The sequence below is a fragment of the Terrapene carolina genome, unplaced genomic scaffold (genome assembly GCF_002925995.2).
Source record: "Terrapene carolina triunguis isolate 2854851 unplaced genomic scaffold, T_m_triunguis-2.0 Scaffold234, whole genome shotgun sequence".
Lineage (NCBI taxonomy): Eukaryota > Metazoa > Chordata > Testudines > Emydidae > Terrapene > Terrapene triunguis.
This window is the reverse complement of record NW_020664585.1, coordinates 10,888,247-10,900,799: the sequence shown is the minus strand read 5'-3', so window position 1 is coordinate 10,900,799 and position 12,553 is coordinate 10,888,247. Positions and strand designations below refer to the sequence as shown.

At 44.9% G+C, this 12,553-nt stretch overlaps 1 protein-coding gene across 1 annotated transcript in view; it reads left to right on the top strand.

Moving 5' to 3' along the window:
* Positions 1-12,553, top strand: part of TMEM132D (transmembrane protein 132D) — a 408,468-nt gene that overhangs the window by 257,528 nt on the left and 138,387 nt on the right. The window contains exon 4 of the mRNA XM_026656977.1: positions 9,031-9,214. Coding sequence (XP_026512762.1) covers positions 9,031-9,214 — 184 coding nt within the window. The remainder of the gene's footprint in view (positions 1-9,030; positions 9,215-12,553) is intronic.

Genomic DNA, 12,553 nt, shown 5'->3' with positions numbered 1-12,553 from the left:
CACACACACACACACACACACACACACACACACACACACACACACACTTCTCCCTTGTGTCTCTATATCACTATCCTTCTCCTTCTTAGCTACAATTCTCTGCTCCTTAAGGTTCATTTCTGGTCTCCCTTCCTTCCTCTGCCATATGTGTCCCTCTCGTCATGCCACTACAGTTTGTCTGTCTCTCTTTCCCTTTGTTAGTTTCTCCTTCTTTTCTTCCTGCCTTCTCTAGCCCACCCCACCCGGAGTGTACCCAGCAGCAAAGGAGCCTGTTCAGTAGCACATTCCCAGTAGCACTTTGAAAATACCAAAGATCACACAGTCCTGGCACTGCTAGGAATATGCTGCTCTGTAGGAGCATAGGTGTGACCCTATGCTGGAAGAGGACTTCAGGGGAGGAGACAGACTGCTAAACCAAAGGGAAGCAAGTGTGGAGAGACTCACAGACAGAAGGGAAAGATTCTCCCCTCAGGCATTCAAGTACTTGACCCTATCCGCATTGGGCTGGGAAATGAGCTATGGCAAGAAAAGTCACGGTAATAATGTTGGCACCTTGTTACACACCAGATCTCCACCCAGTGGTTCGGTTGTGTCTGTTAACTTTAGTGGCAGCAAGACCTTTTTACTCCTGCTAGCAATGCCAAGCAGGGAAGTCATTTTGGCTTGTGGTTAAAGCACGCGACTGGCACTCAGGAGATCTGGGTTCACTTCCTGGCTTTGCTGCAGACACCCTGTGTAACCTTGGGCAAAATCGCTTTCTTTGCTCAATTTTTCACGTGTAAAATGGGGATAAGGATGCTTCCTTCACCCTCTCCCCTCTTTGTCTGTCTTGTCTGTTTAAATTGTAAGCTCTTGGGGTAGGGACAGTCTCTTACTGTGTAGCTGTCCGACATGTAGCACAAGGGGGCCCTTATCTCAGTTGTGACTTCTTGGCACTACTATAATACAAATGATAAAAATAGAGCTAACACTACTATGGGAGAGGGAGTTGGATTCTTGTCCGGCTTGTGTCTCTCATCAGTAGAATTAGCTTAGCTTCAGATAAAGCCTCTTTACCTCCCAGCTCATTTGCCCCTTAACTACTCTGTAATATACGGTAATTTATTTGGGCCAGGGTGGGAACCTATAAGAGCACACCTTGTCCTTTCCTATCCGAGAGTGACTTCTCCATAGTGACAGTCACAAAAGTTGCCCTTTCTTGCAAACATAACGGACCTGCTATGGAGTCACCAAGAGACAATGAATGTGGGAGCCCCACAGTGCCAGCTACACATTCAGATCAGAACCACACAGAAAGGGACTGTCCACATTAGCTTCAAGCATTGTTTCAGCTCAGTTTTCAACACAGCTTGACCTGCCAGAGTGAACACTCTGGCCTTTTCCATACCAGGATTTTTAATCCTAAAATTTCCCACTGTTGCTACCACTAGAGTAGCTGCACACATGGTGGCAATGATGCCACAGCACTACTGAAGACACATAGCCCATGTGCAATGGTGATTTCGCCATCATATTGTCTAGGCCTGTTCTGAGGAGGGTTAGACAGTGGAGCGGTTAAAGTGCCAGTGGCTGGCTACTCAATAGACTTTTCTTCATTGGAAAATTAAGGTCTATTAGAACGCAACCATAAGGAGTTGTGTTAACAAACATGATGCTCTAACACAGAGGTGGGCAAACTACGGCCTGCGGGCCACATCTGTCCCGCGGGCCACATCCTGCCCGGCCCCTGAGCTCCTGGCCCGGGAGGCTTGCCCCCGGCTCCTCCCCTGCTGTTCCCCCTTCCCTGCAGCCTCAGCTCGCTCTGCCGCCGGCGCAATGCTCTGGGCGGCGGGGCGGCGAGCTCCTGGGGCAGCGCAGATGCAGATCCCAGCCTGACCCGGTGGTCTGTGCTGCGTGGTGGCGTGGCTGGCTCCGGGCGGCACGGCTGTAGCGCCACCAGCCACCGCTGCTCCAGGCAGCGCGGTAAGGGGGGAGAGAGCGGGGGAGTTGGATAGAGGGCAGGGGAGTCCGGGGTGGTGGTCAGGGGGTGGGGATAGGGGTCGGGGCAGTCAGAGGGCAGGGAACAGGGGGGTTGAATGGGGGCAGGGGTTCCCAGGGGGCAGTCAGGAAGGAGGAGGGGGGCGTTGGATGGGGCGCCGGGGGGGCAGTCAGGGGTAGGAGTTCCTGGGGTGGTCAGGGAGAAGAGGTGGTTGGATGGGGCAGGGGTCCCAGGGGGCAGTCAGGAATGAGAGCTGGGGTTGGATTGGGTGGCAGGGGGCAGTCAGGGACGGGGGTTCCAGGAGCTGTCAGGGCACAGGGAACAAGGGGGGGTTGGATGGGACAGGAGTCCCAGGGGGCCATCCGGGGGTGAGAAGCAGGAGGGGTCGGATGGGGGCGGGGGCCAGGCCATGCCTGACTGTTTGGAGAGGCACAACCTCCCCTAACCGGCTCTCCATACAATTTTGGAAACCGATGCGGCCCTCAGGCCAAAAAGTTTGCCCACCCCTGCTCTAACATGACTTAAAATTTTTGTGTGGACAGGCACAATGATATTCAATGGAATTCTTCATAGTGCAGGAAATTCCATGCAGGACAACTAGAATTTTAAGTCTCCGAGAATGCATGAAAGATCAAAATATTATAGATACCAAACAAGCTCCAATCCTATATTAAAATCCAACTATACCTTGACTAAACAAGTCATGATTATTTTCAGTGTGACCAAAACACTTTTTATGATGATCCCATTTGTTTGTGCAGGTTTCACCACTTACATTTTAAACTGTGCTTTCAGAAGCTTAAGTCCTGAGTGGTATTTCACTGGTTTGTAGGAAATGAAAGAAAAACACATTAGCAATTCAGATAAACTCACACTGACGCTTGGACAGTTGGCTGCTTTTTCTGATTGGAATTAATATGTTGCCTTTTTGTCTTGTGCTAACCAGAGAGACACCCCACCCTCTTCACAAAGCCACTGGGAACTTCTGTTAGCTCTAAGGCAGATGTGACCTTTTTCCCCCCCGTTCTTATTCACAGGGTAGAATGTTTGGCTTATTTCTCTATAGAGGATTTACAACTGCTAATTGTTTTTCAGTTTGGCCGTTTTACTACTGGAAGATGCTTCATCAGAATTATATGTGCAAAGATATTCATAGCGGTGAAGAGTAAAGTTAAAATTTCAAGTTAACTAATTAAGCAAAAGTTCCTGTCTTGGTGGTTTTAGGCTTGATCTGAGCATGGGTCATAGAACCCTTTACACTTTTCTGTACATTTTTTGTATCAATGTTGAGATCCTTATTGATTGCTAAAACACTTCTTGATCTGTCATAAACGTGTAAGGAAAAGAGCCTTCTATTGCTAACTAGGTGAGGTTGAAACTGTTTTTCAATGGAAAATTATTTTTTTTTGGATTAAATTGTAGTTTTTCATGAAAGGTTAAAACTGTCAAGGGGAGACCATGGTGATGTAGTCCAACCAAGGAGCCCAGCCTACAGCAGAAACTAGGAATATGAAGAATCCCAAACTACAGCTCCCATGAGATACTGTGGCAGCGTTCCTAATAGATATATTTTGGTTTGGGGATAAAATATTTAAGTATTCCAATTTTTCAGTGGAAATATGAATATTCAGTGGGGAGAAAAAAACATTTTTGGCCAGCTGTAGGGCTCATAGTGTGTCCCATTTCCACAGGCATTGCTATGTTGTCGTCCTTGTTCTTTGACAGTTGAGAATATCACAGAGGGTATGAAAATCATTTCATTTTACTTTGGCCTGCAGTAGCATTTAAGGGAAAACGTGCAAAGAAGATGCTTCCTAATGAAGGGGCCTTTCCTCTTGTTGTTTTTATTTAATATTCGTATTGTGGTAGCACCTAAAGGCCTCAACCCAGTTGGATTCCATTGGGGTAGGTGCTGAAAATGAGTATGATAAATGACCCCTTACCTCAAAAATCTTACAGTCTAAAAGAGGAAATCTTTGCGAGTCCACAAAATGTGCAACACTTTAATTTCCTTATTGATCTTTTTTACCTAGTCTTTGTTCAGGTTTAACTCCCAGTGACTGCAGGGAGAGTTTTGCCTGATGGGTAAAAATTGAGGCCCGATTTAACAAAGTACAAAAGCACAAGCCTAACTGTTAGCACTTGATCCCATTGATGTCAGTGGGACTAAAGCTAGGCAGACGGTTAAGGACCCTGCTTGATAAGTGTCTGAGCCCTGGTCTACACTACGGGGTTAGGTTGAATTTAGCCATGTTATGTCGATTTTATAATGAATGCATCTACACAACCAACCCAGTTCCATCGACATAAAGGGCTTTTAAAATTGACTTCTGTACTCCTCCCCGCCGAGGGGAGTAGCGCTAAAATCGACCTTGCTGGGTCGAATTTGGGGTAGTGCAAATGCAATTTGATGTTATTGGCCTCTGGGAGCTATCCCAGAGTGCTCCAATGTGACCACTCTGGACAGCACTTTCAACTCCAATGCACTAGCCAGGTACACAGGAAAAGCCCCGGGAAATTTTGAATTTCATTTCCTGTTCGGTCAGCGTGGCGAGCTCAGCAGCACAGGTGACCATGCGGTCCCCCCAGAACCGCAAACGAGCTCCAGCATGGACCGAAAGGGAAACACTGGATCTGATTGCTGTATGGGGAGAAGAATCTGTGCAGGCAGAACTCTGATCAAAAAGAAGAAATGCTAATATATATGCCAAAATCGCACAGGGCATGATGGACAGAGGCTACAATAGGGACACACAAGTTCCATATCCAGGAGGCTCCAGGCACCCAGCCACTCCACTCCAGAGGATGGCCCAAGCAACAGAAGGCTGTCATTCAAACAGTTTTGATTTGTAGTATGGCTACAATAAGCAATGTGGCCTTGTCCTTCCCTTCTCCCACACCCCACCCCACCCCACCCGGGCTACCTTGTCAGTTATCTCACTTTTTTTTTAATTAATAAAGAAAGAATGCCTGGTTTCAAAACAATAGTGAATTTATTTTCTTTGCCAGCTGTGACCCAAGAGGGGAGGGTCGTTGGCTTACAGGGAATTAAAATCAACAAAGGGGGTGGGTTTGCATCAAGGAGAAACACACACAACTCTCACACGGTAGCCTGGCCAGTCATGAAACTGGTTTTCAAAGCCTCTCTGATGTGCAGCGCACCTAGCTGTGCTCTTCTAATCACCCTGGTGTCTGGCTGCTCAAAATTGGCCACCAGGCGATTTGCCTCAACCTTTCACCCCACCATAAACGTCTCCCCCTTACCTTCACAGATATTATGGAGCACACAGCAAGCAGCAATAACAATGGGAATATTGGTTGCGCTGAGGTCTAACCTAGTCAGCAAACAGCGCCAGCGAGCTTTTAAACGTCCAAAGGCACATTCTACCACCATTCTGCACTTGCTTAGCCTGTAGTTGAACTGCTCCTTACTACTGTCCAGGCTGCCTGTGTATGGCTTCATGAGCCATGGGAGCAAAGAGTAGGCTGGGTCTCCAAGGATAACTATTGGCATTTCAACATCCCCCACAGTACTTTTCTGGTCTGGGAAGTAAGTCCCTTCTTGCAGCTGTTCAAACAGCCCAGAATTCCTAAAGATGCGAGCATCATGCACCTTTCCCGGGCCGGCCATCCCACGTTTGTGTTGGTGAAACGTCCCTTGTGATCCACCAGTGCTTGCAGCACCATTGAGAAGTGCCCCTTGTGGCTCACGTACTGGTTGGCAAGGTGGTCCAGTGCCACGATAGGGATATGCGTTCTGTCTATCGCCCCACCACAGTTAGGGAACCCCATTGCAGCAAAGCCATCTACTATGACCTCCACATTTCCCAGGGTCACTACCCTTGATAGCAGAAGGTCAGTGATTGCATTGGTTACTTGAATCACAGCAGTCCCCACAGTAGATTTGCCCACTCCAAATTGATTCCCGACTAACCAGTAGCAGTCAGGCATTGCAAGCTTCCACAGGGCTATCGCCACTCACTTCTCAACTGTCAGGGCAGCTCTCATCTTGGTATTCCTGCGCTTCAGGGCGGGGGAAAGCAACTCACAGAGTTCCAGGAAAGTGGCCTTACGCATGCGAAAGTTTCGCAGCCACTGGGAATCATCCCATACCTGTAACACTATGTGTTGTTTGCCAGCCCAGAATCGGCGTTCCACTGTATCAACCAGCCCCACTGCCACCATGATGTCCCAATTGCCACATCCCGTGCTTTCGGGAGCATCTGTGTCCATGTCCTCCTCACAATCGTCCTCGTGCTACCCTCTCCTAGCCAGGTTTCTGCACATACTACAGTATAATGCGTGAGGTGTTTACAATGCTCACAACAGCAGCGGTGAACTGAGCGGGCTCCATGCTTGCCGTGCTATGGCGTCTACACAGGTAACCCAGTAAAAAAGGCGCGAAATGATTGTCTATAGTTGCTTTCACAGAGGGAGGGGAGATGACGACATATACCCAAAACCACCCGCGACAATGTTTTTGCCCCATCAGGCATTGGGAGCTTAACCCAGAATTCCAATGGGCAGCGGAGACTGTGGAAACTGTGGGATAGCCGCCCACAGTGCACCGCTCCGTGAGTCGATGCTAGCCACGGTACTGAGGATGCACTCTGCCAACTTAATGCGCTTAGTGGGGACATACACAATCGACTGTATAAAATAGATTTCTAAAGATTGACTTCTATAAAATCGACCTAATTTCGTAGTGTAGACATACCCGGAGCTAAGGAGGAGAAGGATGGCATAGAGGCGGGAAGAGGGAAGTAAGTGTACAGAGTGTGAAGAGAAATTTTTTTTAAAGGAGTCAAAAAGGTGTGTGTGGAGGGGTGGGGAGGAGAATGGAGACTCCTCTGTTCTTCTCTAGCCTCTCCCATTTTTCTGTTATCCTATCATCCAATTCCCTTCTCTTCTCCTTCATCTTTCCCTCGCTTCCTCTGCCGTTCACTTCTCCCTCTTGCCTTTTAGTCCCCTCCATGTCTTGAAAAGTTTTCATTGATTCTTTCTTTTTGTTAAATCCTCTCCTTGCAACTGCCACTAGCCTACACATGCCTTCTCCTCTGCAATGCCAACCTCCCCAGTAGCACATTATGTCCATGACTGACAGGAGACACTGCCTGTGACAGCACCAATTCTACAGCGCAGTGGCCACCGGTGCAGTAAAAGATTAAAAAAAGGCAACCAGAAAGAGAGCTCAGAACCAGGATGCGCCCGTACAATGATTAAATTTGTTTCTTTAACAGAAGTAGAGTTGGCATGTATTGTGCAAAGGGAGATCAGTATCATGCATTTATGGGTAATGCATGGTCTGTTCCTGTTTATACAGTAAGGCTAACTGAGTTTCAATTGCTGCAGCTGCATAAAGCAGTTTTCTGGTCCCACTAAGGTCAGGGTAGAATATTGTTGCATTCAGTATTAGTTTGCAAATTGCACTCTCATGGGTTTGACATAAAGTGATGAGGAATTGAATAAAATGTAAAATCATTCAGCGACATTCATTCTGCAAGTGTGGAACTGATGCAAAGGCTCCTTTTTTAAATTCTCTGTGTGACAGCAATGACTCAATACATCCATTAGAGTCCAGACTTTCAGCGGTGTGCAGATTAAAATCTCCAAGCAGTGGTTTTAGACAAGGAATTGAAGAGAGCTGAAATGATAAAAAACCTGGGCATTTTGGGAGCAGTCCTGAATTGGGGCTCTTGTCACAACTGGTTCTGATCAAAGAGATGACTAGTTTTAACTCTCTTCCTACAGCAACCAGGGAAGATTGCAAGGTTTAAAAGTTTTCCCATCAGCCGCTTGCTGTTTTCTCTCTCTTCCAGTTGTGCCCTCTGAGACAGGGTTGCTCGAGCAGCTTGTGATCCGTCTGTAACTGTGACATTCCTTCCTTCCTCTCAAGCCTTCGGGTCTCATCCCTGCATTGAAATAGATTCAACCTTCACCATTCACCCCTACACACCTGCATTAAAGACCACTAAATGGCCTTCAGTGGCTGAGGAGTAAAATCACTGTCAGCTTCAATATCCCTCAAAATGTTGCAGTGCTAGGGAACTTCACTGTACATCCTGAGGTTTTTGGGCCCCTTTATAAAAGCAAGTGGTCCATAGAATCTTTACCGCACTGTTTCCTATGCAGTAGCTGATTTTATCACAAGGTTTACAGGATCTAATCCTCTGAGCCCCTGATCAGTTCCCCACTTTAAATCTCTCCTGTACAGCCTCCATTTACCCTTTTGGTTGTGATTCATTTGCTCTCTAATGGATTTTGTAACACGGTGTACAAAAGATACATTATACAAATAAACAGCCCTGTAATTGTGATATATCAGACACTCTAATGCAGGTGATCCAGGGATATCGCCGATAAAACATTGTAGTTCTCTACTACCTTTTACCCAAAGATCCCAGAATGCTTTGCCAACATCAAGCCAGCCTTGTAACACCCTGAGGAAGTAAAGCTGTAAGCACTATTGTCCCCATTTTACAGATGGAGGAAACTGAATATCAGAGAGTTTAAGGTGTTTGCCCAGGGTGTCACAGTGAGACGGGGCAGAGCCAGAAATAGCCTCCAGTTTCCTCCATCCTCCCCTTTTCAAAGGACAGAAGCTGCTTCGAAGGAAGGGGCTACACTAGTCTCACATCTCAGTGGGCAACTGCCTCTAGGTTATTCTTTTTGCATGTTGCTTTTAACAAGGGGGAAATATAATCTGGTGGTTGGAACACAGAGTTTTGGAGTCAGGCATTCCTGGATCTGCCACTAACCCACTCTATGACTTTAACCTCAACACTTAACCTCTCTCTGCCTCCATTTCCCTATCTGTAAAGCACAGATAGTACTTAGCTACCAATTTTGCAGGTGCGAGGCCTAGAGAATGTATGTAAAGTACACTAAGATCCTGGGATAATACATGCAAATAATTAATTTATTTCTAATTCCTACGTCCCATAAGTCCTCTCTTAGGAAGAGCAATAATCCAATGATTTATTAGTATAGATGCAATTATCTTGCTGGTTTGTCACTCACCTGAATTAAGGCATCTCTCTCTTTTTTTCCAGGGCCGGCAGTCCTTCCTCAGAGATCATGCAGATTGATTTTGAAATTGAAGACCTAAGTGATCTACCTGGGACCCAGCTTATCACGTGGCAGGTTGAATATCCTGGGGATACGACATCTGATCTAGGAGTCTCCAAGATCTACGTAAGCCAGAAGGATCTTGTAGGAGTCCTGCCTTTGGCCATGGTAAGGAACTACCCATTACTTTGCGAGGTCTGAATGTTGTTTACAACTATGGCAGCAAAGGTACATACATTCTGTGCAAAAGGGTAGGGAAGAGCTCCACTCCAATGATGAGGTTTTTCTTAGGACTTGAGTCCAATGTTCTTACCTTGTTGCTAGCTGATCAGAGAAAACCAGTTACAATTTTCATTCAAGAACACTAACAACTACAAAGTGAGATAATTTATTTTATTTCCCTAAAGTATTAAGAATATAATTAATATTGATATTACAATACAAATTGAGTTAGTCAAATCAAACTGTTAACAGTAATACAATTTCAAATTGGATAACTACGAAACATTCAACTTAAGACCAACAATTGGTCAAGTTATTGCATGAATGCAACAGTAATCAAATCACAAAGCTAACATAACACAAATGATTAAATTACTTATCAAACTTGCAATCTCTATGGGGTTTACTTAGCAGCTTTAATTTTCCCTTGTGGAAAGAATAGGCTAAGATTCAATTTTTTATGTATCCCAAGTGATTCTTAGAGATCTATGATAAGATTTGCTTTAAACATAGGTTAATCCATTCCTAATGGTACCTTATACTCTGCATATATACGCACTTGCTATTACTATTAATGGACACCCCCTCCCCACAAAAAGACTGGGATAGGTCTTTCCTGGTACACATCCCTGCATAGGTGTTCAAATGTCCTGTTAAGGAGACAAAAAGAATAAAGTTACTTAGAAAAAGTATCTGCTCTTTAGCTTGCTGGTCTTGGATGCTTCATAGTCAGTCAGGAGCTGCCATTTGGGAAACCAGGCAATGTCTTGTGTGCCATCACACAAGTAGGCGTTCTCCTTTTAAGGTGTGTTTTCTTAGTTACGAGTTTGTCTCCTTCCCAGATAAGTAAAATTAGAGACTAGCAGGAAGGGATTATTCTACCCAGATGATCTCAAACCCTTGTGTTTAGGTGAACAGCTAAGACTCTTGACTGTTGGGACCTGTTGTCTTCCAGGTCATAACCTATGACCCGTTGTCCTTTGAGTTACAAAATACAAATGTAATTCCTTACCCATTCACACGTCTCAAGCTCACATTTCCTCAAGATGGGCCAGGCTTCATAAATAAAATAAGAAGAATGTGCAGAACTGTCACCGCATCTGGGATACTGGGTGAAAGGTTATTTCACTCTCTCTCAAGGCTGAAAGTCAAGCTGCTTCATTAACTTATTAAAAATATAACCAAGTAAAGTCTATCCTGTGTGTGTCTACATGAGTATGTACCTAGATGTTCTACACGAGTATCTCAGTAAAACTGCTTCTGACTCCAAAGCTGTCTCATTTATTGCTGAGTGTGTGCATAAAGGCTTCCACAGTTGCCTGCATAGGGTCTAATCCTGCTCCCTTTGAATAGAGTTTTTGCTGTTAACCTCAAGGAGAGCAGGGATTGAGTGCATGGTCATGACATCCCCAGTATTCCAACCTCACGCCTACCATAGCACACAAGGGTGTCCTTGGGCACCAACTTCAGCAAGGTACTTATGGACCTGCCTACCTTTAAGCACACGTATACTCCCATTGTCACCATTTAAATCTAAGCCCATGCTTAAGCCTCTTCCTGAACTGGAAGCTTGTATTGCTTTCGAACTGTGGCTCTGATTTATGTGAGGGGCAACCCGTCACAATGTGTCACTTTCCAAAGAATGTGAAGTACGTGGAGAATGAAAAACACTATGTAAAACCAAATATCTATTTTCCATCACCCTGCTCACAAGGATAACTCCATAATCACTATACAGAGAAGATGCTTCAAAAAACATGTAGTTCTTTGACCTTGATCTCATCTAAGAAGACACTTGGATGCTCCAGATTCACACTGGAAACAATGATTGCGTGGTTCCTCCCCCCTTAAATTACCTTACTGTCAGGGATGAAGTATAATCATCTAAGATTTGATTGCCCAGTGTCTGCTCCTAGATCATCAATTAGAAAATATTGACACGTGTTATTATTTAGCACTGAAAGAAAAAGAAAAATCAATCATGAAGTGTTTAAAAATAAAACGAACTTGGATTGTTGCCTAGTGACAGCCAGTTAATTATTATGCCATTAGTGAAGGTTGAGGGTGTTGTTGTGCATGTCAGAACTACACATAACTGATATAGGCTATTATTGTAATTTACCAACTTTAAAACAACTCAGATGTCATTCTGATGCTTTATTTCACCAAATAGTTTTTCACTTCTCTCTCTCACACACACACTTTTTTTTTTATCGGCTCTAGTTTCCAATGCTGCAGTAGATATCATAGTTGAAACAGCTGCTTCCATCTGGGATTGTGGTCACCTATCACATTCTAGCCATGTTTTTTATAAACGCGTTGCTTTGCAGGAATGTTTTCATATGCTAGTTCTCACTGTCAAGTAGCAGGTGAGCTCTGCCAGTTTGTTGATAACTGAGGGAGGCTTGAGGGAAGTTGGATCCAGATCTGAACTTCCACAAAGTTCGGAGGTATTCAGAGCTGAAACTCTAGATCTGATCTATTTTATATAATCTGTATTATTGGGGGGTGGGTATGCACCATGTCTGGATGAAAGAATGTGTTGCCTTCCTAGCAGTGCCAGCAGAGAAAAACACTATTTCTGCCTATGTATGTCCATAACCCAAAACATAGCTGGGTAGAGTTGATCATATTTTTTGGGTCATCCAATCTTTAAAAAAAGAAACAACCATGTTCCTTGTAGTTGGTGCAAAACAACCAGTACTCTGTCGTCACTTGACAGATAAACGGGACAATGTGTTGTCAATAAGTCTAGAATTGTATACTCACTTCAATATGAAGTCTACAAAGTTAGCAGCAAATGACATTTTGCAAGGCAACAGGTGTTTGGGGTAAAGGGTGACAGAGGAAGCATAAAGCGACAAAGAGTCCTGTGGCACCTTATAGACTAACAGACGTATAGGAGCATGAGCTTTCGTGGGTGAATACTCACTTCGTCAGATGCATGTAGTGGAAATTTCCAGAGGCAGGTATAGTCTGTTAGTCTATAAAGTGCCACAGGACTCTTTGTCGCTTTTTACAGATCCAGACTAACACGGCTACCCCTCTTGAGAGGAAGCATAGATATATGGCAGGGGTCTCATGATTACTGACAAACTGAGGATAGAGTTAACCTTCTTTGTATTATCTGCAGTGTTCGTGAAGAATCCCAAGGGTATCACAAATCTGCAAACCTTTGTAGTACCTCACTCTGCACTTAGTTAATGATGATTTAGGTGCAAACCTTTCAATATGTGTAACTCTTCGTAGTCTGGCACTTCAGAGTTCCCTGTGACCTTGTCAGAG